The sequence below is a fragment of the Zeus faber genome (genome assembly GCF_960531495.2).
Source record: "Zeus faber genome assembly, chromosome: 3".
In the NCBI taxonomy this organism is placed as follows: Eukaryota; Metazoa; Chordata; class Actinopteri; order Zeiformes; family Zeidae; genus Zeus; species Zeus faber.
In genome coordinates this window covers 35,764,092-35,790,698 of record NC_137190.1, presented here as the reverse complement: position 1 = coordinate 35,790,698, position 26,607 = coordinate 35,764,092, and the positions used below count along the sequence as shown (strand labels likewise).

The 26,607-nt window shown below is 40.5% G+C and overlaps 1 protein-coding gene across 1 annotated transcript in view; it reads right to left on the bottom strand.

The window, feature by feature from the left end:
* The window catches only part of LOC307227912 (ATP-binding cassette sub-family C member 12-like), a gene marked incomplete at its 5' end in the record, with an annotated part of 46,436 nt that overhangs the window by 1,876 nt on the left and 17,953 nt on the right, over window positions 1-26,607 (bottom strand). The window contains 13 exons of the mRNA XM_079997352.1: window positions 312-476; window positions 2,539-2,652; window positions 5,942-6,020; window positions 6,886-7,045; window positions 7,229-7,418; window positions 11,323-11,412; window positions 12,614-12,803; window positions 18,556-18,693; window positions 20,076-20,302; window positions 20,502-20,684; window positions 22,934-23,037; window positions 23,237-23,329; window positions 23,965-24,015. Of these exons, the coding sequence (XP_079853478.1) occupies window positions 312-476; window positions 2,539-2,652; window positions 5,942-6,020; window positions 6,886-7,045; window positions 7,229-7,418; window positions 11,323-11,412; window positions 12,614-12,803; window positions 18,556-18,693; window positions 20,076-20,302; window positions 20,502-20,684; window positions 22,934-23,037; window positions 23,237-23,329; window positions 23,965-24,015 (1,784 nt within the window). The remainder of the gene's footprint in view (window positions 1-311; window positions 477-2,538; window positions 2,653-5,941; window positions 6,021-6,885; window positions 7,046-7,228; window positions 7,419-11,322; window positions 11,413-12,613; window positions 12,804-18,555; window positions 18,694-20,075; window positions 20,303-20,501; window positions 20,685-22,933; window positions 23,038-23,236; window positions 23,330-23,964; window positions 24,016-26,607) is intronic.

The following is a 26,607-nucleotide window of genomic DNA, read 5'->3' as shown; positions in this document are numbered from 1 at the left end:
CACACACACACACAGTATATACACACACATATTAAGTAAGTTCAGAAGACCCATACCTGGAAATGTATTCAATCACCAGCAAGCCTTTTCATGGGTTGTTACCCCTCATGAAAAATCCAACCCTACATTTAGTTATTACAGTTCTACATTTCACATGGATTAGGCTATTAAGATACTGGATTATCAGCCTATTGCATCAAGGGGAGTGTATTATCCTGTGTATACAAAGACCACTTGCTATGATTTATTTCTGTAATATGTTACTCAATAAATTATTTATTCTCTATAAACTATCTGTGCGTGTGTATTACCTGTCCATTGTCCATGACCAGTATTTTGTCGCACTGCAATATGGTGTTGATACGGTGAGCAATGGTTAATACTGTTTGGGCCTGGAAAGCCTCTCTGATGGTGTGCTGGAGAAGAGAATCTGTCTCACTGTCGATGGATGCCGTGGCCTCGTCCAATAGGATAATCTGACCGAGAAAAGGACAGGTGTTATACTGTGGACAGCTCCTCCCACAGCCTTTCCACAGCAGTTCCTATATCAATATCTGTAACTGCTCATCAACTCATTACAACACCCCAACATCCTCTTCTACTTGACACCATTACAAAGTACAAAGTCTCTACACTATGTATCCATAAAATTGTAAAAAATAAAAGCTTGCGATTGTAGTGAATTATTTTAATATTTTCACATAGTAGATGTACTTTTCCACATAAATATTTATTCCAAGATGGCACTGCATATTGCATCCTCGGTGAGTTGGTGCGCACTGTTTTGCATGTTTCTTGTGTTAGGTTTGTTTTTGGTAATCGCACACGGATTGTTTTCACGAGAGAAGAGATTCTCAACATCAGGGAATCGATACCACAGGATTTAATTCCCCACTTTCTTAACCCCATCTGTGGAATTGAGTGAGACACTGGAGAGGGAAGCTCCAGAATGCTGGTGCGTTTCACTTGCGCTGCTGGCAATATTCCTCTTCAATGTGCACTCATTGTGTAATAAGGACGAGCTGCTACTGATGATTGGGAAGAAAAGAGTGTGGCATTTCGCCTGCCACACTCCACCCAAGTGGCATTTTCAGGGCACTCCGGCACAGAGACACAGACAATGGGGTTGAGAAACCCAAGTTTATTGTAGAGAGCTGGCTAGATGGAACAAGCCCTGGAGCAGATAGACAGTATGACATGACAAGGGCTCCTCTCGTGTGTGTGTGTGTGTGTGGGGGGGGGGGGGGCTTTACTTGTTGCTCGTTAGACCAATCAAGAAATGAGTATACAGCCACACAGATCCTGGGCCCCAATTACCTAGACCCAGGACCGGTGTGGCTACTCAAACAACACTATCCCCACACCACACAGAGACTTTTCTCACTCCTTGATTTTGTGCATCATGGAGTTGTGGCGTGTGTAGCACTATTGTATATCGGACTCTGCACTACAGCTGCCCAGCTTCCAGCTTTTCCGATCCAAACGCGACAGGGAGCTGACGTGAAAAACTAAAAGGTGGAGGGATCTGTTTCTATCTTAATGATGGCTGTGACGTGACATGACAGTGATTTTCTGGACATCTTCTCTTGATCTGCAATCTTTTGTTCCCCCCGTGGGTTCACATCCTTTAAGCTGGTCGGCATTTACATTCCACCGCAAGTCAAGGCGCAGGACGCGCCACAGCTGCTGGCGACATGGATGGGTATAATGTGGCAAAATACATGTTTTACAAGGTGGTGAAGGCAGCCAAATTGGTGCATTCTGAGAAGCTGGAAGTTCTGGAAGTTCTAACCAACAACTCTTGCTACTTCAGTGTGGAAAGAACTTAAGCACATCACCAACTACAAACATTCGCTCCCCAAAGCTTGTGACCATAGGTGAGTCGTGGAATAAAGATTGACCAGTAAATTGGGAGCTCCCTCTTCACCACGATGCTCTGGTACGGTGCCTTCATTACTGCCAATGCTGCACCCAACCATCTTTCAATCTCATGCTCTCATTTACTCTCATTTCTGAATACCGCCCCGAGAAAACAAATCTCCTCCACTTGGGTCATCTGCTCACGTCCCATCCAAAAAGGAAAAGCCAACCTTTTCCAGGTGAGAACCATAGCCTCAGATTTTGAGGTGCTGACGCTGACCCCCACTAAGATGCCACACTCACACTTCCAAACTTGATAAACTCACAGTTAACAGTACAGAGTTACAAGTTCAGAGAAAAAACACAAACAGAATAAGAGACAAGGCACATGCTTGACGGAGCCTAACACTCGTAGCAAATGGTAGGTGTACAAGAACCGAATGGTGCGCAGCATCAGCCCCGGTTCCCCATGCTCCCACAGTAACTCTAACAGAACCCCTCAGCGCACATGGTCATACACCTTTTCCAAGCACACAAAACACATGTAGACTGGTTTGGCAAATTCCCATGACCCCTCAAGAATGTGAGTGTGTAAAAATTTGGTCCGTGATTCCACAGCCAGGACAGACTACATACAGTATATGGTAGGCAGTGAGACATGCAGACAGACAGACAAACCTTGGAGTTGCGAACCAGAGCTCTAGCCATACACAACAGTTGTCTCTGTCCCACAGAGAAGTTCTCTCCATTTTTCATAACTTTTGCCTGCAGCTTGTCAGGATTCTTTGAGAACTGGAGAGAAAGGACAGCAATATTAGTCATCACTACTCTTCACAAAACATTCAGACCAAAAGTAACTCCTAACGTTTTAGAAGTAGCGGGCATGTCAGTCCTAGTTTTAAGTCTTAAGTAATTCACAAAGCATTTTTGTGCCAAAACCAAGTCAAGTCAAGTCACACTTAATTTATAAAGCGCATTTCATACCAGGGCAACACAATGTGCTTCACAGAGAAATACAATCAAAGAAAATATATAAAATGTCTGTGCAAACATAAGAACAGTCAGTACAGAATAAACATATCTCACAACACACACACACACACACACACACACACACACACACACACACACACACACACACACACACACACACAGCAAGGTTTTTCACCTGCTTTTAAAAGTGTTCAGTGTGGGGGTCTCTCTCAGGTCCTCAGGGGAGGGTGTTCCATTTACTTGGGGCATAGATACAGATGGCAGCCTCCCCTGCTTTGAAGTTAGTACGATGGATAGTTAAAGACCACTGCCTGTGTACCTGAGAGTTCTTGCTGGTTCGTGTGTAATGAGCATTTACAGTATTTTATATACTGAGGTGCAAGGCCATGTATGGCTTTATATACAAGTAGCAGAATCTTAAAATCAATTCTAGTTTTAACAGGGAACTAATGTAGAGATCTAAGAACAGGTGTGATGTGTTCAAGCTTTGTAGTCCCAGTGAGAACGCATGCAGCCGCATTTTGGATAAACTGTAGCCGCTGCACGGCTGATTTCGAAAAGGCCGTGAATAGGCCATTACAGTAGTCCAATCTACTTGTTATGAATGCATGGTTTCATTTTTCAGGGTCTGTTTTTGACAGGAAGCCTCTTAATTTTAAAATATTTTGTAGACGGTAGAAGGCTGATTTTGTGATGTGATTTATATGGCTCTTAAAATTTTGATTGCCGTCTTGCTCTCCAGAGACAGAGAACTGAGATGAGCTGCAATTTTCTGTCTCTGAGCCTTTGCACCAAAGATGAGTATTTCTGTTTTATTTTTGTTCAGTTGTCAAAAGTTCTGTGACATCCATGCATTAATATCGTTAATACCCTGAGTGAGGGAGTGTTTGGGTAAGTAAGTCATCAAGAGATAGGGATATGTACAGTTGTGAATCATCTGCATAATTATGGCAATTTGTTTTGTGTTTCTTTATAATATGTGCAAGTAGGAGCATATAGAGGTTAAACAATAATGGTCCAAGAATCGAACCTTGGGGCACTCCACATATATCCACTTTGTTTGAGACAAAATCTCCAATGGACACAAAGAACTGCCTGTCCTGTAGGTAGGTTCTGAAACAGTTTAGAACTGGGCCAGATAGGCTGACTTATTTTTGAAATCTTGCTATTAAAATATGATGGTCAACAGTGTCAAAGGCAGCACTGAGATCTAAGAGCAGAAGAACAGATTTTTTTTTCAGCATCAGTGTTTATATGCAGATCATTCACAACTTTATTAATAGCTGTTTCTGTGCTATGGTGAGGTTGAAAACCAGATTGATACGTGTCTAAAAGGTTGTTTGAGGTTAGATAGTTGTTAAGCTGAAGGTTAACTGTTTTTGTTGAGGAATCGCAGGTTGGAAATGGGCCTATAGTTAATTGAAGATTGATCTTCTTCAGGAGTGGTTTACTGACAGCTGTTTTAAATGTTACAGGAAATATACCTGAGCTGCACCTGAGCTGACCAACAATATCGTCTAGTTTTTTTTTATGTCCAAAAGGACGAAGTGAGACATGGGAGCAGTGTAGATGGTGGATTAATAATCTATCAACAGTGGAGAAAAGCAATTTACTATTTTGAGAAGAAAGGCTGTCTGGCCTGTTTTATTTCTTTGTTGTACTGATTTTGTCTATCCTTGTGAATTTCATGGTGAACCTGAAGTTTTGTCTTTCTCCATTTTCATTCTGCCTGGCGACACTCTCTCTTAAGCTGCCTAACAACCGCCCCATTTCTCCAGGGGGCTTTTTGTTTTTCTATGTTTTTAGTTTTAACAGGGGCAATGTTATCAATGATAACATTGACAACACAAAAGGCTGTTTACATCCATATGGGTTATTTTACAAAGTGCTTTACATGCTAGATGCTAACCATTATTCAAACAGATATTTTGTGTATTAAATACACAAAAACCTACCTCTAATGTAGCTCATAGTGTAAATACAGTCACGGCCACATATTAATCTGACATTAATACCGTTTCTATACTAAAATTAGCGTGTAAAATTTACAAATTTATCGGTAAAATTAGGTGTACCACCAGTGAACAAGTATGCCTTTCTTTTTTTTTCTTGGTGTGTCATGTTCAACATCACAAACACGCCGAAAAATTGGCGGGTCATGGTTCCAGTGTGATTGGGGAAAAAATAAACAGTAAAGCAGCATTGACAATCCATGCCCACACAGCAGCGCGCGCACCACGCATCGGGCCTTGTCCTCCGGAACGGAGACGATTCTCCAGTTTGGAGACCAGCTTGGGGCAGTGCTGGATTGCCTCCGCTCTGTGCACGCCAAGTGGTCCCCACACTCAAAACATTTCAAGGTCCCCCATACAGGAAAAAATACATTAACTTCTGATTTTGGATTCTACATCGGATATGAAATGATCGAATGATACATGGATATTCCTGTCTATTTACGCGCCAATGACCGGAAAAAGGGCGAAAATGTCTGTCTACCCAGATATCATGTTTCCATTACAGCCGATTGGAGAAGCATTTATTTTTCGTGCAGTGGAAACGAGGCATAAGCTTATTGTCTGATGACCTGTCTTGACCACAACACTTCCCGCAACCCATAATGCTGCTGGCCGATTGCTGAATCTTTCCAGCCTCCACCTAGTGCATCAGAAGATAATACTGATAACACTGAATCGGTGTTAATGCTGGCTTCATTCTATGAGCCACAGCGTTTTTTTGTTTTTGCTTTGCAGCACTCCCTGCACAGTATGGGCAGGCTTGCCCTATGCTGCAAGTGAGCAGAAACTGCAACTGTGCCTTTATGGCAAACATAACTGTATGAATATCATATTGACGTATGAATGGTAAATAATACATTTCTTAAACTGTGGCCATAGTAAGTAAGTGACATAGGTTAACTTTGCCCTTTACCTGAGGTCAAAATGTCTCCACATTACCCTGTAAAAGCACTTGCCGAGGAATTCTTGGATTAGGGTCAGGTTCAACCACTACTGCAGATCTGATCATTGTTCTCAATCATGTCATCTTGGTTCTCATGTACTGTTCTGCTAAGTTGTAAGAGGTAACATACTGTGTCCTTCATGTAGGTTTTCTCCAGAGCATCCCAAATCTCCTCATCGGTATAGTGATGAAAGGGATCCAAGTTATACCTGAAAGGATATACAGACATAGTTTGATACTCAAAGTGAGTAGTTAAAATAATGTAAAACATTGTGAAAATGCACAACAACTTTTCAGGTGCAAACATCTTTACACATAGGTATCTGTGTATGGCACACCACTTTATTTACATTTCAAGATCAATGTTCTGGCCTGACTTACTTATTTTCATGAGTGCATGACTACTGAAAATACCAATTTCTATACTGAAGTGTTAATTATAGGTAGGTGGATTCAACTTCCCTAAAGATACATGAACATTTAGTACAGCTCCATTCCCACCAAATACAGCTAAATTGTGCAGATTTCTACATTTCTGCAAAATGTTTGTGTGCTTTCATATATATGTGTGTTTGTTTATATATATATATACACATTTTATAGATATTTTTTAATGTAGATATTTGGATTGTATTGTCGGAAGTACTGCATGTCCGTTGTGTGTATTCAGATATTCATTAAATGTTTTTGCAGATATCCATTCTTTATTTATATTTAAAGATATTTTTAGAAATTGTAAATTGCTCATGTTAGACTAAATTTCCCTTCAGAGATCAGAAATGCATAATTTCACGAATTGACAGACTGAAAGGCAGATGAAAGATCTACCTACCTACTGGCGTACCAAGCCTAATCGAGTACCTACTGCTGTATTTACAATCTATTATATAATTAACTTATTTCTGGATCGCTGTGAACCAGGTCATTTTTATTAATTTTATTTTTCTTATTAGTCACAACATATTGGTGATATGTGGCAGCAGAGAGGGTGAGATAGATATATTGTACATTCATCCTACAAGTTTAATTTCAAGAGTGACAGGGGGCATGCCTGTGGTTAGCTGTGGAGATTACCTGATGGTACCAGCAAATAGGACAGGGTCCTGGGGGATGATGGACAGCTTGCTCCGCAGGTTCTGCAAGCCGATCTTTGTAATGTCCACCTCGTCTATCAGGATGGTCCCTTCTGCTGGCTCTGCTAACCTGAACAGAGCCACGGCCAGAGAGGACTTTCCTGCAGAACAAACATGACATTAATGGTACTATGGTATTAGAATGGTAGAAAACACACACACATTGCTTCCATAACACGGTAAAAGTCAGTCTGAAGTAAGCTATACAGCCTGAAATAAACACAATGAATTATTGGTCAGCTAATAGAACTAGATTAGTTTCAAACATCTTAAAAGCTGATTACCAGAGCCGGTCCTTCCCACAATGCCAACTTTCTGCCCAGCTTCGATGTGAAGTTGGAGTCGGTTGAGGACAATGGGGGTGTTCTCCCTGTACCTCATGCTATAGTCTTGGAACATTATGGAACCTTTCTGGGGCCAGTTTTCTGGGATTTGGGCCTCCTTCACATGCCTGGAACCCTCAGGAACATTCATCTGAACAAATCATCAACAAGGCAGACGAATTTTAGAACAATGAGCTGATATCAACAAAAACTTTGTTTAACCAGTAGGCTTTTAATACCGATAGCATGGTTGCAAACTAAAGGCCGATTTACGGTTGAACGTCAAAACCCAAGCTACACAGGAACTACTTCTGGTACTTGTGTAGGATGAAGAGACAACCACCGGAGCTAGCCTGCGCCTCTCCAAAACTGTAACTATGCGTCGGACGTAGCACCACAAGCTGCTGTGATTGGCCTGCTTGCTTTGGACACTGTGTATTTCCGTCAAGTAATTTCCTCCAAATTTCCGCATTCGACTTGGTAGTAAAATTACAATCATATATATATATATATATATATATATATATATATATATATATATATATATATATATATATATATATATTTTTTTTTTTTTTTTTTTTTAATTAATTAATTTATTTTTATTATTTTTTATTTATTTATTTATTTTTTATAACACTAACATTACTATTAAAGATACAGAGATTGAGAACTCACGGCGGGAAAATTTGTGGAACATTCAGGGTTTTTTTAAAATTTATAATATTTTGCACGTGAGTGGCTCAAAAACTGTCATGGAAAAATTTGGGGTAAACAATAACATGTGCAATGATATTAATAAGATGTGCAATAATGGTAAAAGAGGGTGGCGCTGCCAGTAGGCTTCTGGCGGCATTTGCAGTCAGTGCCCAGAGCTATCAATAGCTCACCACCATAGACGCCGCATAGCAAATACCACCGTAGTTCATGCTGAAATATGTCTCAGTCATTAGTCTGCTGTAGTGCTGGTAAAAAAAAAAAACTGGTTTTAATTCACATGCCACTTTAAATGCACATATCTGTATATACATAGGCATATTACTTCAACCTATTCCCTTTTATTTCGATTTATTTTTTATTGTATTTTATTCTATATATTTTTTATCTTATTCTAAGTATTCCACTTACTGTATTACGTTTTAGGAGTCAGTTAGTCGGTCTATTAGAAAGTAATTTTCTACTTTTTATTTTTATTTTATTTTTGTACTTTTTCCTAGGACTTATTGTGTGCCCTCACCGGGTGCGTTGCATTACATTTCACTGCATATATGTATGGAAGTATGTATATGTATGTGACAAATAAAAAATCTTGAATCTTGAATCTTGAATCTTGGTACCATGTGGCTTGTTCTCTTGGCACTGGTTGGTCCCAAACAGCTAAAGACCAATATACATGTAGCAACTTTTACACCAACATCCACCAACCACAACAATGTTCAACGTTGACATCAAGTCAACCATTTAATATCAGAATACACCAGATCAACACTGCACTCTTGGCCAACATAGAGAATTACATCCAAAATACTTAAATCACAGTCTAGATTTGGGGTCATGCGATCTTGCTGTCCTGTAAATCTTCTAAACAACAATGGCGGTCATCCAAGCGCAAGTGGGCAAGGCAAAGGAGCTTAATATGATTACATTTTTCTGGTAAGTATATATATATATACATACATACATACACACACACACAACATTTCATTTCGCAGACGCTTTTATCCAAAGCGACTTACAATTGTTCAAACACCGACGGACGCAGCCATCAGGAGCAACTAGGGGTTAAGTGTCTTGCTCAAGGACACTACAGCATGCTAGCAGGAGGAGCCTGGGATCGAACCAGCAACCTTTGGATCACTAGACCACCAGCTCTACCGCCTGAGTTACCACACACACACACACACACACACACACACACACACACACACACACACACACACACACACACACACACACACACACACACACACACACACACACACACACACACACACACACACACACACACACACACACACACACACACACACACACACACACACACACATTAGATAAAGTGAACAGATATTTATCAGATCCAATGAGCTAGCAGACTACATGCTGCTAAGGAATTGCCACAGCTATAGTTAGACAAAGGAGTACGGAGAGCATGAGCCCTTCCTAAACTTTAAACTATCAGGAAGACTAGCTTAAAAGGAAAGTTCCTCACCACATGCTAGTTTTTTCAATTACATTCATACCTGAATCATATACCTGATGATAAAGTAAAGAAATAATAATACATTTTAAAAAAAAAAAGATAGAAACTCTACATTCTGTTGTTGAAGGGAAGTGAAGAAAAATCTGTAAAATATTTTTAGTTATTTAATTCATGCTCTTTTGATTGTGTTAATTTGATTATCTGTTTACATTAATTGAAATGATTGAGATCTGTGTATGATTTCAATAGCACTCGCAATAAAATTACTAAACTTTCATGAAAGAGAGGAACTAGATTTATTTTCTGTGTTTCTATGTTCTGATTGGCTGAAATTCCATTTGACAGTTGTTGCTGTGTTGCCCATAGCCCTGTAGCCCAGTGTCTCATGATGTTGCTGGTTGAAATTGTCGGTTGATGTTGATGCAAAAGTTGCTATGTGTATCAGGACCTTAATTTGCGCTCTACTGTTTAGACCAGAAATCCTAACCTATGGGAGGGAATTGCAAGTGGGCAGATCATGGGCAAAAAAATAAAAAAATAAATATTAATTACCAAAAAGTTTTAAAATGAAAAAAAAACAACTAAAAATCATTTCATGGTATTTTTTCTTTAAAACCTTGAAAAATGCATCATCACTGATAGATAGGAACTTATGTTAGGGCGTACTACGTCCAAGCCGGACCACGATCAACATGCATCCGTACATTTTTTAACTTGCAGTGATGATTAAAATGGATGGTTGGCTAGGATCAGGTACAGTGAAAAGGAAAGGTGGACAGGCAGGACAGTCCCGCCTGTCAAACAAAAAGGAACGGTTCGGAGAAAGTATAGCACATCATTGGGATTTTTTTGGACAGGCATGGGAGACGAACCGTTAACACTTTGCGTGGTGTGTGCCGAGATTTTATCAAACAAAGCTCTGAAGCCAAGTAAACTGCGCCGTCACCTCGAGACAAAACACTAACAGCACATGTCCAAGCCGCTTCAATTTTTCGATAATAATCTCAAGGAGTATCAGGACAAGAAGAAAGTAATTTAAACGTCATGTATGGACACCGAGAACGCAAATTCCAATCTGTCCAACATAGCTGTGCGATTTGTGATGCCTTTACCGACGACGTATCTCTGTGAGACTGGCTTTTCAGCGCTTGTGGCATTGAAGACGAAATACAGGAATAAACTGAATGTTGAGCCAGATCTTTGCCTGAGACTGTCATCCCTTAAGCCAGACATCAAGCATTTGGTGTCTGCCATGCAACATCAGCCTTCTCATTAGGTGAGTTAATATTAAAGTCCTCCTGAGATATATTTTAACAATTATATTATAATTGTTAAAATATATCTCAGGTCTGAAAAGTTTTTGCGGCCCACATCCGACCAGAAGTAATACGGGAGCGAAACAGTGTGTTCTCAGAGGACGTTTATTTTAACATTCATATGCATTCTCGTACATACAGTGCAGTAGTGATTGAAGAAAAAAAGCGGTGGGTTAAAAATAACCTTCTATCCATGAAACTTTCGCGTAAGGTTAGTAAAAGTATCTAGTAAGCGCTGTCTTTCATGTAACGGTATGAAAGTTACGCAAAAGTTCCATACATATAAGGACATTTTTAACCCACCTCTTTTTTTATTTTACCACTACTGCATTGTATGATGAGAATGCATATAATTGTTAAAATAAACGTCCTCTGAGAATACACTGTTTGGCTCCTGTTCTACTTCTGGTCGGATGTGGGCCGCGAACGCTTTTGAGATTTTCAAGTGGGCCGCAAGTCCAAAAAGGTTGGTAACCGCTGGTTTAGACTATTGCAAGCGTTAATCAGTGAGAAGCAGAAGAGAAGAATGATAGTCTTACCTTGGTGTATTCCAGAAGTCGCTCCACTGAGCTGAACCTGGCCATTATCTCGTTTGTCAGTCTGATCACTTGTTGAAAAAACCCTGAAATCTAAGCACACATACATACAACAATAAACAACATTCTCTTATACACACACATCACCAGATTTCTCAAATGGAAAAAAATCTACATTTCTAGTGCCAGAGGTTAACTATTCAAATCTGAATGCGGAATTCCACCAAAGACGTGTTTGATGGAGGAGACTGGAGGGATAGCTTAAAGGAGGCGCTTGAGTGTGGTTTCGGACTTCCGTAGTCAGTACCTACAGACTCAGCGAATCAGTAATCTAGGACACAATCGACTAAATGGCGGACATTTTGGCAGTGACATTAATTTGGGGTCTGTCTCATTTAGGTGTTTCTGTGTGCCAGCATGAAGGTAAATGCACAGGAGTTGTCCATATAGATGTCAAAATCTCTGCTGTGAGAAAGGCATATATAAAGAAGCATGACAAGCTGAATTTCCTTTGGAGAGGCCCTTGACGATGTGGTTAATACCCAAACATATTTGTTGGCTGAACAGACCAAGGAACATGGATCATGGCATGAAAATAACATCCCTTCTTCTCTCTTTCCCTCCTCATTGGATTTACCCTTCGAATCTGTGTCCCCAGGGATTAGATTGGGATTTGGGATGTGGGTGGACCCTGCGACGCTTTGAGTGATATTGTTGTTCATAAGTATCTCCCCAAAGGGAATTAGTGAGCACTACTGCTATATGATGTTACTTTGCGAGTAGTACAATATGTTTGGAAATAAAAGTCATGATGTTGGACTTAAAAAGCAGTATGAAGTGTTGAATATTGAGTTTTTGTATTGGGCTGTTTTTTGGGCTAGTTTGATTGGCCGTTGGGCTGGTTTGGTCATGGAGCCCCAGCAACCCTGGGCCAGGAAATGTAACTGACAGTGTAGTGTGTCTTCCAGCATTGGCAGCTTTCATCTGTCACTAAAATTAAGTGATTGCGTTTGAGTTTCAGTCCCTTTACTACCCCACCCCACCATTTTTCTGACGATAGCTCAAATTTCCTTAGATTTCTCTTTTTTAGAGGTCTCTTTTTTCAGGCTTTGGAAAATTTGAAGGATATAATGAGAAACATACCTTGAATTATCTCCTGGTCGCACTGACCAGTAACACATAAGTTACTGAATTTGCAGTGCAAGTATTTTATATTTGTTAATTACACGTTAAAGCAATGGTTTTTGTGCCTTTTAAAATGGATTAACAGAAATAAAGCCTGGGAATTGTTTACCTGAGTGCTGTAAGAGAGTGCCAGGGCTTTTGTGGCACTGTCGATGACATCATTGGGGACTAGCACGACGAAGAGCGACACAACCAGGGTGATGATTACACTCAAGATGTCGAACTTGAAAAGCAGCCACCGCACACTGCAGTTAAACAGCATGAAGTGGTTGGTGTTGACATCACACATGGATCTGAACCTTGAACAGAGCATACACAAACAGAGTCATGCAGGACATAGAATCAATGAATCAATCAATTTCCAGTCTCTTTGAACATCAGATAGCTGAAGTTGGCCATTAACAGAGAATAGCAAGACTATCAAAGACTTGACCAGCGGTTCTGAACCTTTCAGACTCAGGGCCCACTTAAAAATCTCAAATGTCTTTGCGGCTCACATCCGACCAGAAGTTATAAGGGAGCCAAATAGTGTGTTCTCAGAGGACATTTATTTTAACAATCATATGCATTCTCATACATAGAGTGCAGTCGTGGTAGAACAAAAAAATGAGTGTGAGTAGTGATAGAAGAAAAAAAGCGGTGGGTTAAAAATAACCTTATATCCATGAAACTTTCATGTAAGGTTAGTAACAGTATCTAGTAAGCGCTGTCTGAAGGGCGCAGTGTTTTGAATGTAGCCTTCATCTAATGCCAGTGCTAATAAAACCAACAATAACATGAGCACATTAATAATGACTCACCTAATGAAAAGGCTGATGTTGCATGGCAGAAGCCAAATACTTGATGCTGGCTTAAGGGATGACAGTCTCAGTTGAAGATCCGACTCAACATTCAGTTTATTCCTGTATTTCGTCTTCAATGCCACAAGCGCCAAAAAGCCAGTTGTGGTGTGGGGATGGTCTAGTTGAGCAGACACACCTGACCTGGATCTAGGTGATTGGGTCAGAGTTGCTGCATACCTGTTGCTCGTTGGGTGGACTAATGAGCAGCAGTTAAAACTGCCATCCCCACACACACTCAGGATAGGAGCCCTCTCATGACAGATCCAGGGTAGGCGTGGCTGCTTAACCAGACCAGTCGTATCAGTACCTTCCCCCTTGAGAGCCACTGGACTTCGGTGTGTCACAGAAGCTGCTTATGGTCACTGCCCATCTCGTCATATAAAACGGGAAATAAAGGTGATTGCAGTGGGCAGTATTGATAAAGTTGACTGCTCTGACTGCCTCATCTAGAACAGTCTTTAGATCTGCAGGCATTTTCTTTATGGCCAGCGCTTCCCTGTGTATACTGCAGTGGACAGATGCTACCAGTGGAACCACAGCTTTTACCTGGGTGATGATTCCACTGTGCTGGCCCAGTATCGCACGGGCCCCATCAGTGCTCACTCCCACACATTTGGACCAATCAATCCCGTTTGAAACTATGAACGCGTTCAGAATGTCAAAAATGGCCTCAGCAGTTGAATGTGTCGGGAAAGATTTGCAAAACAGGAACTCTTCTTTTATCTCTCCATTGTTTTCATACCTTACATAGGCAAGCAGGTTTGATGGATTTGTGATGTCTGTCGATTCATCCAATTGGAGGGCATAAAAACAACTCTCTCATATGCTCATTATCAGCTGTTCTGACACATTCTCTGCGATATCGCCAATCCTGTGTTTGACTGAGTTATCAAACAATGAGATGAGGTTTATTGGCTTCATGCCTTCTCTCCCAACATCACCCCCACTATCTGTTTTGTGGTGGGAAGAATTAAATTCTTCCGGCTTACCAGCCTTGGCTATGAGTTGGGTGACCTGATAGGTCGCTTCACTGCTTTTGCGTTCTCAGTGTTCCTACATGACGTTTCGATGACATCTTTCTTGCCCTGATACTTCTTCTTCTGCTTTCGGCTGCTCCCGGTAGTGGTCACCACAGCGGATTATCTGCCTCCAATATCTTCTGTTCTGCGCATCTTCCTCCCTTACACGAACCACCTGCATGTCCTCCCTCACCACATCCACAAACCTTCTCTTTGGCCTTCCTCCTTTTCTCTTGCCTGGCAGCTCCATCCTCAGAATCCTTCTCCCAATGTAACTCTCATCTCTTCTACACACGTGTCCAAACCATCTCAATCTCGCCTCCCTCACTTTTTTACCAAACTGTCCAACCTGAGCTGTCCCTCTATTGTACTCATTCTTAATCCTGTCCATCCTTGTCACTCCCAATGAAAATCTCAACATCCTCAACTCTGCCACCTCCAGTTCAGCCACCTGCCTTTTTGTCAGTACCACCCCCTCTAAACAACAACATCCGCCTTCTCCACCTCCACTCCTTGCATTCTCAGCTTTTCACTGCTCTCCCTCCATTCAGGCACATGTATTCTGTCTTACTCCTGCTGACTTTCATTCCTCTTCTCTCTAATGCACGCCTCCACTTCTCCAGGCTCTCCTCATCCTGCTCCTTACTCTTGCTACAGATCACAATGTCATCCGCATAGTACATAGTTGTGTAAAACGTAAATAAAAACAGAATACAATGATTTTCAAATCCTTTTTAACCTATATTCAATTGAATACACTACAAAGACAAGATATTTGATCTTCAAACTGATAAACTTTATTGTTTTTTTGCAAAAAAACTCACTCACTCACTCAACCAAGACTCACTCACTCATTTTGAATTTGATGCCTGTAACATGTTCCAAAAAAACTGGCACAGGGGCTTTGTTTACCGCTGTGTTCACCTTTCCTTTTAACAGTTTTAAACTGATAACAAGTTTACCAGTTTGAACATTTAATATCTTGTCTTTGTAGTGAATTCAATTGAATATGGGTTGAAAAGGATTTGCAATTCATTGTATTCTGTTTTTATTTACATTTTACACAATGTCCCAACTTCATTTGAATTGGGGTTTGTATTTAGTTTTTGTCTTTCATTATTTATTAGTGGCTGTTGATGTTTACCGGTGTGTAAAGTGTATAAGTGTGTATGATTCTGCCTTTTTGACTTGATGCTGTCAAGTTTCAGAAAAGTTTATAACTAGACTATTACATATCAATATGAATATTAAGTTTTATACAGATCACATACTTCAGTATGTGAGCATGTACGTATTTATTCATATTTGCACATTCTTATATTTTTTATTTTGTTCATAGTAGCTAATGTAGTTATAGTTTTTCTATTTGTTCACTCTTCTTTTTTTTATTTTTAGGGGCCCCAACACTGGTAGTGAAGGTATTTGAGACCGTGGAAGAGAATTGATTAGCTGTAAAGCTCTGAGCTAAAGTGCTCTGATAAGTTCTGTGTTGAGGGTATGGCCCCATTGGGTTCATGTTTGGGTGGACAACACAGGGGTTTTTTTGTCTCCCCCCCGCCGCTTCTCTCTCTCTCTCTCTCTCACTCTCTCTCTCTCTCTCTCTCTCTCTCTCTCTCTGTCTTTAGTTCGACAAGTGCAACTCCAGATCAGGTCTAATAATCACCATGATATTTCCTAGATGGCCAAGGTCATGACAACGACTGAACAGGGAGTTCGTCTGATTTCCTGGAAGACGAAAGGTATGAATAAAGCAATCAAAATTAGTACGGTGTGGGGGATTCTACAAGAAACACACCTCCGAACCTCCGAAACTTCAAGTATTAAGAGGCCCTGGATGGGCCACCTATTCCACTCCAAATCCTCTAATAGGAAAAAAATAGCAATCCTAGACCCTAACAGCCATTATGTTGTAGTCTTGGGCATGTGCTGAACAAGTCTGCCAAACAAACAACTCAGATCACAAACCTTAGATCAAGCTCCTCTGTCTATTTTAGAATTATTTGGATTCGACTCAAATTTTATAGAGCCATTGGCGATCTGACTCCGCAGCCAGGAGAGATTCGAGGGTATCACAGGTTACGGTCCAGTCCATTATCTTTCCCTTCATGCCAATGAACTTCTTTTAAAAATTTCCAACCCCATCTCTTCTCTCCCCTCGAACTTGTCAATTCTCGATTAATTCAGCTTACTATCGGGTTATAAATTAAATCTCCACAAAAGCAAACTATTGTCAATTCATGTGTCAATTCATTAGCAAAAGTGCTCCCTCAATCTCTATTCCCCATCAAGATAGCAGTCAAAAGGATAGTAGTAAGAGGGATTCAAATAAATATAAAAAAAACAAAACCTGGGACTTTTCTTCACCAGTTCATACAAAGAGATGTTTGTTAAAAATTTCCAGCCACTACTAGATACATTGAAATCTGACATATCTAGGTGCTTCTTACAGTATATCACTTGTGGGACGTGTTAATCAGATGAAAATTATTCCTTCGTCAAAATTCTTATATCTTTTTCAACACATTCCAATTAACATCAACAAATATTTCTTTGTCAATCTTGACCGGCTGCTCAATTTATTCTGTCAGAGTAAAGAAACCTGCGCATCTCAAGAGATCAATTATTTAACTCTCCAAGCCTCACACTCCCAAATTTTTATCATTGGGCCTGCAAAATAATTAAACTTCTCTATTGGACCAGTTGTAAACCTCCTATTTGTCATCCACCTTAGGTCCATACAGAGATCTAGTCCTCATCTGCTCCCAGCTTCCTGTACAATTCAAAAAATAATCAAAGAACGCAGTGGTCATCAGCACTATTACAATTAAGAAAGCAATATGGTATACAGAGAACTTTGAGCTATGCGTCTTTCTTAAATAATCACCTTTTTCTTCCATCCCGTTCTGATTGATGGCCTATCCACAATTAATGACTTGTGTGAGAATGGGATCTTCCTTTTCAACCATCCATCCATCCATCCATTATCTATACTGCTTATCCTCGCAGGGTGGCGGGGGGGGCTGGAGCCAATCCCAGCTGCCATTGGGCGAGGGGCGGGGTACACCCTGGACAGGTCGCCAGTCTATTACTGAGCTGACATACAGAGACAAACAACCATGCACGCTCACATTCACACCTATAGTACATTTTTTAGAGTCACCGATTAACCTAACCTGCATGTCTTTGGAATGTGGGAGAAAAACCCACGCAGGCACAGGGAGAACATGCAAATTCCACACAGAAAGGCCACCTATTTGGTATTCCCCCAAGACCAAATATGTCCACTGCGGCACAGCATGTCATTGCCTTTACTACCTTACTGGCCAGACGTGCCATTCTTCTTAAATTAAAACACACATCCCCTCCATTGCACAACAGGTGGATCCAGGAGATCATCCAATGTATAAAGCTTGAAAAGCTAAGATTCTCTTTAAAATGATCCCTTAAGTCCTCATAAAACTTGGAGTCGCCTTCTAGACTTTATCAACAACCTCATTGTCTCTCCTGAAACCAAAGTGATGCTTCAGTAGCTGGAGAGAGAGAAACCCCGGTTATACTTTTGATGTCACAGTGCTACTGCTCAAACTCTATATTTTTGGAATCAAATCACAAAATTTCCGCTTCATGCCCCTTGGGGGAGGGGCCTTTCTGTGTGGAGTGTGGAATGTTCTCTCCATGTTTACGTGGGATTCCCTTCGAGTGCACAGTTTCCCCCACCCCAAAAGAAATGCATGTCAAGTTTAAGACACGCGTGCCAATGCCCCTGACCAAGGCAGTTGGTCCCGAGGCGCTGCTATTTGGCAGCCCACTGCTCCTAGATACATAAGATACTAGGATATGTCGAAAGCAGAGAACTTATTTCACCCAGAGAGATTAATAAAGTATCCAAAAAAATTTAAATGAGGCCACTGATGATGTTCTTGATGTCAGTAGTGAATCATGCAATGTGTTCAGATTATCCCCAGGATTATCCACATAAACAGAATGCCTCCCAGCCTACCAAGAATGGAGGCTATTTCAAATCATGAGAGAAGTTACTTGACTTTTCTTTTCAGTTTGAATTGAAAGTATATTGAAACTACTGTACATTATTGAAAGCGTAACCATGGACCGAGGACCATTGGTTGAAAACCCCTGGTCTAAAATAATAAATAAAACGGGAGAGCAATTGAGCAATGCTGTTTTCTTACATTTGTAGGTAGATATCTCTCTTGTTGTAGGCATAGATAGTGCTTAGGCCTTCTACACTGGAGGATGACAGGGAGATCCAGGGGGAGCGACTGACATCTTCCATCCTCTTCAGCTGACCAGTCCCACTGAGGCCAACGCTGCACGGAGAAACACAGCTCATAATACTGATACTGTTCTACACCAGTTATTAATTGGTGATCGGAAAATGTTATTTTGGCTATCACCCGATTATTAATAGAAATTAAAATTTTCATCACTAGGACAATGAAGAATGTACTGTATTTTACTTCATTATCCTATATTTGTCAATCCAGGCTGTCCTGAATCCAATCCAATGGACTGTAATGAATCCACAAAAATGCGAATGTTACCAGGTATGAGTAAAGACACGCTTTGTCATTGTTGACAGTAAACAAAATGGGGGGTCAATGGTCAAGCAAAACACACTTTTCTCAGAAGACATTTTGACATGCCAAGGGTAAAAACAGCTGAAGCAATGTCATTAATTGTGAGTCTGTTTCATTCAGGTGTTTCTATGTGCCAGCATGAAGTTACAAGTACAGGAGTTGATCATGCAAGCAACACAAGCAAGCTTCATGACAGGACTTGGCATAATTTGCAAATGGACAATCAGTATACATTTGATATGATTGGTGATTTGAATTCACTAGTTAACTATTTTCCGCCATTCAAAAATCAAAACAGTCAAAAATACTTCAAAATGTAAACTCATGACAGTGAAGACCACACAACATTATTTAATTGATGTGGTTTCCGTAATTTATAATATTTAGGTATTTGTAAAATTGTATTCAATAGTATAGAGGCCATTCACTTGAACAGTACACCATCTTATTGAGACAGATTTATTTTCAAACCTTGGTGACATACTCTCCCAGTGGCCATTGTAAAGATCTGCTTCAGAAGAGTGTCCAATATGTCAGGAAGGATTACAGTTTGTCGGACAAATTCCAAAACGGTCACGTCAATTTTCAATGTAATGATATTGAACGCTACATGTGCATGAACTTACATTTTGGACTGAAATCTAGTCCAATTTGAAAACAAAAAAATAAAGTAAAGATAAACCACATCCTACAGCTACGGAACGCTTGAAAGTGCTAATTCGGCATGTGTGTGGAACCTCAACTCATTGAATATGAGTTTGATTTTGATCCATTTGCCTTGGATCAATCAATTTTTTTTCCCAATATCAGTCTAGAATTAAGTGTATTTTCTATGTGCAATCCTATGATTTGTCAAATTTGTAACATGTTATTTAATTTGTATGTGTTTCCTGAAACACCTCTTAAGGTGAGAACGAGTGCTTCTTCCCATCACTGTCTATGGTGCTGCTGGAAAAGTTTAAGAAATGTAAGTTTTCCTATTGGAAAATATGTGCAAAACATTCCAGTTTTGGTTCATTCCTATTGGTTAATTTTCACAATGTAAATTTAATATCTTAACACGTTATGTTCTAGTTTCTACTAGACTAATACACTCCAGAGGGATCACTTACACAGTATACAAAGAGATGATTACTGCGAAGACAACCACTGGAACAAGCACGGGAACAATTATGGCTGCAACGGTGATGAGTATGAACAGGAAAGCCAGACCACAATGAAGATAGTTGCCAATGAAGAGGGGGATAAGGACATCTGCTTCATCCTGGTCTTTGGAGAAGCGGTTCAGCATGCGGCCCGTGGGGGTGGTGTCAAAGAAACTCATAGCAGAGGCCATGACCTGAAAGACACTCAAACGGTGATTTCTGTTTTGTTCTGTTTTGCTCTTCCAAGGATTGGCAGTCCTTGAATGAGCAATCATTCACATTTCAGCAACTTCTGATTCAATTTGGGTGTAATGCAGTATAAATAACATTCTTTAGAACTGCTGATACTTTGAAAAGCCACGTCACTTTAATATTGTTTTCAAAGATTGTTACCTTTTTCAACATGTTGTTGTGGAGTATGGAGGAGGCATGCAGGGTGGCCTTAGTGAAGGAAATGTCCTTTAGGATGGCAACAACCAACATGACAACCAGCAGCAGCCCATAAACCAAATGGTAAAATTGCAGGTCTGGGTTCAATGAAACGTTGCCCTGGTCTTCCTCTGTTACATTGGCGGTCTAGGTCAGAACACAGGAAACACACCTCAAGATTGATACATGTTTAGAACCAGACTTCGCTTCAGCTCCAACCTGAGTCTCTTTCATAGTACTACAATTCCCAGCTACTATAGGGGCTACCTACTACAACCACACTATACAATGAGGCGGCAATTAGGAAAAAAGTTGTGGAACGGTGAGAGTGAAGTGTGAAGTAATGCAAGAGCGAATTTAGTTTAAAATTCAGCCTACAAGGGAGGCTGAATTGGTGGAGAAGTTGAGTTTCTGTTTATGTTCCACGACAATATTGTAGGAGGCGACAAAACCGTTTACCCGCCTCTCATCATGCTAAACATTGAGAATTGTTTTGCACAATCTTTGGCAGTTGTTAATGGAGCACTCCAAACTGATCACCAGTCAGTGCAGATAGCATTAACTAGTAGTCAGCCCAGAAGTTTTATTGACAACACAATGGTAATGGAATTTGCAAGGACTTACAATGGTTGTGGAGTGGATAATCTTATGTCGAAAAGTGATTGGACATAATTGCAAATAATGTGGGAATTAGTTTGATCTGTGTTAATTCTAGCAATTGCAAGATCCAGGAAAATCCAGGATCAGTAAAACTTGGTTAAAACACCTTATTTAACATCAGATCCTGTTCAAATAGAACAGCGCTGAAATAAAACGGCATTACACAACATCACGCAGTGATGCACACGCAGAGTGGACGAGGGAGGCGTGGGTGTGAATGAAAGCCTCCCCATTACAGGATTGCAGGATTTACTATTTAGAAGTAAAAGTAAATTAAGCATTGTGCATTGTGATCTTAGGCTAGTGTGCAGCTCCTATGCCATAGGAACCCAGTTCATAAAGGTCACGTTGAGCAGTTGAGCAGTGAGTATTGCAACACTAAAACGATTTTTACACACGTGTCAGCACTCGGGGGTCCCTTTCTGTGGGTGGCCTAACGCTTTGTGGTTGAGCTGTTGTTGCTCCCACTTTCCACTTCACAATAACAGAACCAACGGTTGACCGGCAAGGTCTAGCAGGGCAGTAATTTGAACTGTTGGAAAGGTGGCATCCTATGACAGTGCCATGTTGAATGTGACGGTTCTTTCAATCCATTCTACTGAAAATGTTTGTCTAACAAAATCGCATAGGTGTCTGCTGACTTTACGTATGCACCTGTTATTAATGGATGTGGCTGAGATAGCCAAACCCCAGCCTTTCCGTTATTATAACTGCCGGTTTTTGACTGGGAAAAACTGTTGAAGTCCGACATATTTAAATCTGTGCGGTCATAATGTCTGGTGAAAATAATTCCCTCTAAGCACAATTTGAATTATTGCTGGGCGTTAAAAGAACAAACCGTAATTATTGCCATTTTTCTCCCCTCGATGTGGAAATAAAATAGACTTGATCATTTCGATTAAAATAAAATCTGCAGATCTGTTCATTTCTGTGTTCGGCAAGTTGCAATGAAGCCAATCAGTTTGGGCGATCTAAAAGCTGACCTCTCACCTCTAACCATCAAGTTTGTCAATATCGAAATAAGCTCCGCCCCCCTCCCTCGTGGCCAGGTTGCGCTTTTAAGCACAGTATATACAAAGCCAGCGTCCAGAACATGGAAGAGAAGCAGAAAGATGATGTATCGCTGGGAGACATACATTCATGGTTTGGCAATTTTTTGCATATTTAAGTTCAGACCCATAGCATAGACGGTAAATATTCACTGTATAAAATATGTCGATGAAACGTCCCGATGAAGATGGGCAACACCACAAACTTTATTAATTATTTAGACCTACTTGCCATATATATTTTGTTTTTGGTTTGATCAAAATGTTATTTTAGTGAAATGTTAATTAATGCAGCTGAAATGAATATTTCTACTTGAAATCAAATAATTTCCATTCCTGAACAATAAGTAATTATTTGATTTGATTTATTTTTAAAATGACGTTAACTGACAGGACTTATTTTATTTTGAATATTTAAAAAAAAAATTGTATATCTACATGCCTTCATGATTTCATTCTTTATATAGCCTGCCTATCAATTGTTTTTAAGATCAATAAATACAGATAGTATTTGACCAGAATCTCTCCCATTTGTCCGGGACATTAGAATCTCCCAGGACACGTTGACCGGCACCAATTTCTTCTAACTGAAACCCTGCCAAACCCATTAATAAGAAGCGGTGTCCACATACTTGCCGCTAGTGTATGTGTGTGTGTGTGTGTGTGTGTGTGCGACACGGTCCTCACCCCATGGCCCTGCGCCATCCAGACGCTGAGCCACCAATTGCTGATGACTGTGGTTCCCATAAACAAGGCGTGGAGGAGGACAACGAGGAGAGTGACAATGTATCCTGTAGGGACAGAAAACCATCCATATCAAATTACACAGCCATCAGTGTTTCATTCTGCCTGTGTGTGTGTGTGTGTGTGTGTGTGTGTGTGTGTGTGTGTGTGTGTGTGTGTGTGTGTGTGTGTGTGTGTGTGTGTGTGTGTGTGTGTGTGTGTGTGTGTGTGTGTGTGTGTCTGTGTGTGTGTCTGTGTGTTGCAGACCTCCTGTTGCCTTAAAGTACTGATGGTAGGTCTTCCAGGAAACTGAATTTCCAACATCTTCCTGTTTCACCAGTTGTTTTTCAAACTCGATCTCTGCTTCAAAGGAGAAGGAATCCAGTCAACCCCTCCACAATTAAGGGACCCTCCATTCTGGACTGGGCTGTCATGTCGTGTATATCAGCCGACTGTATCACACATTAACTTGAAATCTAATGGCTAGAGCACAGTTCTAAAATCCTCATAAATTCACATCAAATTTGATGCCTGAAAACAAACAAAAGTGTCAAATAATGGATACAATTTTAGATGGTATTTGATTTCATATCAACAAATTACATAATCAAATCATAATGGGGATGGTAGCTCAGGCGGTAGAGCTGGTGGTCTAGTGATCTAAAGGTTGCTGGTTGGATCCCAGGCTCCTCCTGCTAGCATGCTGTAGTGTCCTTGAGCAAGACACTTAACCCCTAATTGCTCCTGATGGCTGCGTCCGTCGGTGCTTGAACAATTGTAAGTCGCTTTGGATAAAAGCGTCTGCTTAATGTAATAATAATCATAAATTATTTTATAAAAATAAAAAAAATTGTGCCAGTGTTGTTTTTGTTGCCGCTGTTTAAGTGTCCTGGAAGATTTCAATGTCCCCAAAAAACAATGTAAAAAAAAAAATAATAATAATATATATATATATTTTATGATACGACACAAAAAAAAGATTCTTTCACACCCACCTTTATTTTCGCAGATGTTTACATCTTCTGTCTCATCTGATATGTCGAATGCTGAGAAAGACAGATTGAGATATTTATTATATAAGACTGATTGAGATATTTGAAATATTTATCTGAAGCACAGTGTAAAAAACTGCCTCAGAACTGTTTTTCAACTCACAAAACAGTACAGCCTCATTCTATCAGAACAGGCTGTCCTGAACCGGCTTCAGTGCTTCCTATCAATAAGTCCATATAGCTTGGAGGTAATGGCATGAAATATCGTAGTAGGGTATATTGCAGTTCAAAGATGCCACAATATGCCTGACCTCTTAGGCAGAAAGAAAAGTGATAATAACTACAGTATATCCGCTGTATGCCCACAAACTTTTCATGGTATCTCACTGAAGCGCTCGTTCATTAAATACAACCTATGCACAGCAGATGGCGCAACCATGATTTTGGAAGTAAGTAGTCTAGGCTTAAGTTCTCCATGACAAATTGCATATGGAAGCGGAGCCCGCTGGTTGACAGGGAAACGCTAAAAAGCATACTTGGATAGCATGGCCACAAAAAGGAAACAGAGATTGCAAATGCTCCATCTCGATTTAGGTCTTACGTGGGGCAGTTCTTATAGTTACCAGTGCAAACTAAAACAACACTAGTGTTGTAAAGAAGACAAAGACAATTTGTAAATTGGTTTGAGCAGCCATACCTGACCGGGATCTAGGTGGTTGGGTCAGAGTGGCTGCATACCTGTTGCTCAGTGGTTGGGCGAACGAGCAACAGGTTAAAACCCCTATCCTCAGACACACTCAGGAGAGGAGCCCTGTCATGACATGCTCAATCTGCTCCTCGCTAATTCCACCTAGCCTCCTCTGTACAATAAACCAGTGTCTGCAATCCATCATCTTCTGTGTCTCTGTGCCGGAGGGCCCTGGAAACGCCACTTGAGTGTCATTGGGTAGGCAGAACTGCCACAACACTATAAGCACATTATACACCATATATACTGTATACATCTCATCTCATCACCGTTCTCAGTCTCGTTCCCGCAGTCTGTCAGTATGAACTACGCTAGCATTCACAATCGCCATGCCCCCTTACTGTGAAATAACACGGGTCCACGGGCTTATTGACCAATTTACTTAACGACCTGGTCCTAGGAATGGAACTCGGTCGTTAAAACAGAAGTCTTTCTTTCTGTAGACATTTGAATTTTCAAGTGCCACCAAGGCTGCAGGACAGACGGTTATTTTCCATTGCCCTGGCTGTCACTTCACAATAATAAGGAAGCGTGATATGTGCAAACATTTGCATTTTGCAATCCTGCAATGGGGCAGCACTTCTGCCTGTGTCAACGTCCAGCCACCATCTCATGTTGGTATTAAGGCAACAAAAGGAAGTCGAAGAACAACTGCTTGAAGCACGCAATGAAGAACATCAGGAGTTGATGGGGAATTTTTTGTTTGAATTGTACGTCAAGATAACTGTGATTTGTTTATGTCAGAAGTCAGAGACTCTTGACATTCCTGTGTGTGCAAGGTTTTAAAGGCCATCGAATAAAATTACTGTACTGTATTGTGAATGTTTTCTCTTTAGACGCCTACAATCACCACCTGCAGCTCTACTGGAATAGCATTTTTTACTCTGATTTTACATAACTGGGTGACAATTATCAATGTAATGGAAGTTTGTGGAGCTTCAGAGATCATACTTAATATATGAATAACCTCAATCATTATTGAATATATAATATAATAATTATATTTTGTGAACTATTCAATCATACATATTAATATATTAATGACATGAATACATGGAAATTATTTTTGTGTATTATTTTAATATATTATTTTGATGTATTTTGATACAGTATTTGTACAGTATATATAGTCTGTGGCGGTATCGCCTGCCATGCCCACCCAAGTGGCATTTTCAGGGACCTCTCGCACAGAGACACAGACAAGGGGGTTGTAGACCCCAGTTTATTGTAGAGAGTGGGCTTGTTGGAATTAGCCCAGGAGCAGATAGAACATGTCATGACAGGGGCTCCTTTGTAGATCATTTTTGGCTTCTCGCAGATGATACCCTCCGTCACATTATCTCCTGCGAGCTGCTTCTCCGTCAACCACACCAACAGCAGATTCTCCATCTTTTCATGGACAGCGGTCCTCAGCTTAGACATTATTACTTTAACGCCCTTGGCTGGCGTAATACCCTTTATCGTCTCCTTCTGCTTGAGTATGGTACATATCGTAGAAGTACTACGCTCGTACTGCCTCGCCAATTCCATCACATGCACATCTGCTGATTTTTTTCTATAATTTTGTGCTTTAAGTCAATGGACATCATCCGCTTCTTCTTCTCAGCACTTTGCAAAAAAATGGCAAAATAACTGCACAAAAAGCACAAAACGCGAGCACAGAACACAAAAGCGATGCTTCCAAGCTCAGGTAACCACGTGAAGTGAAGGAGTGAGACGAGGGATGCTGGCCGGATTCGCTCGCCCCACCAACCAGCGGCGGTACCTGAAGCTTGCTCCTCATAACTCACATTTTTGCCCACAAATCAATACAAAAAATCGACGGAACGACGGCTCGTAACTCGGAAAAGTTGTATGTTAGTGCGCTCGTAACTCAAGGTACCACTGTTTGTATTAAT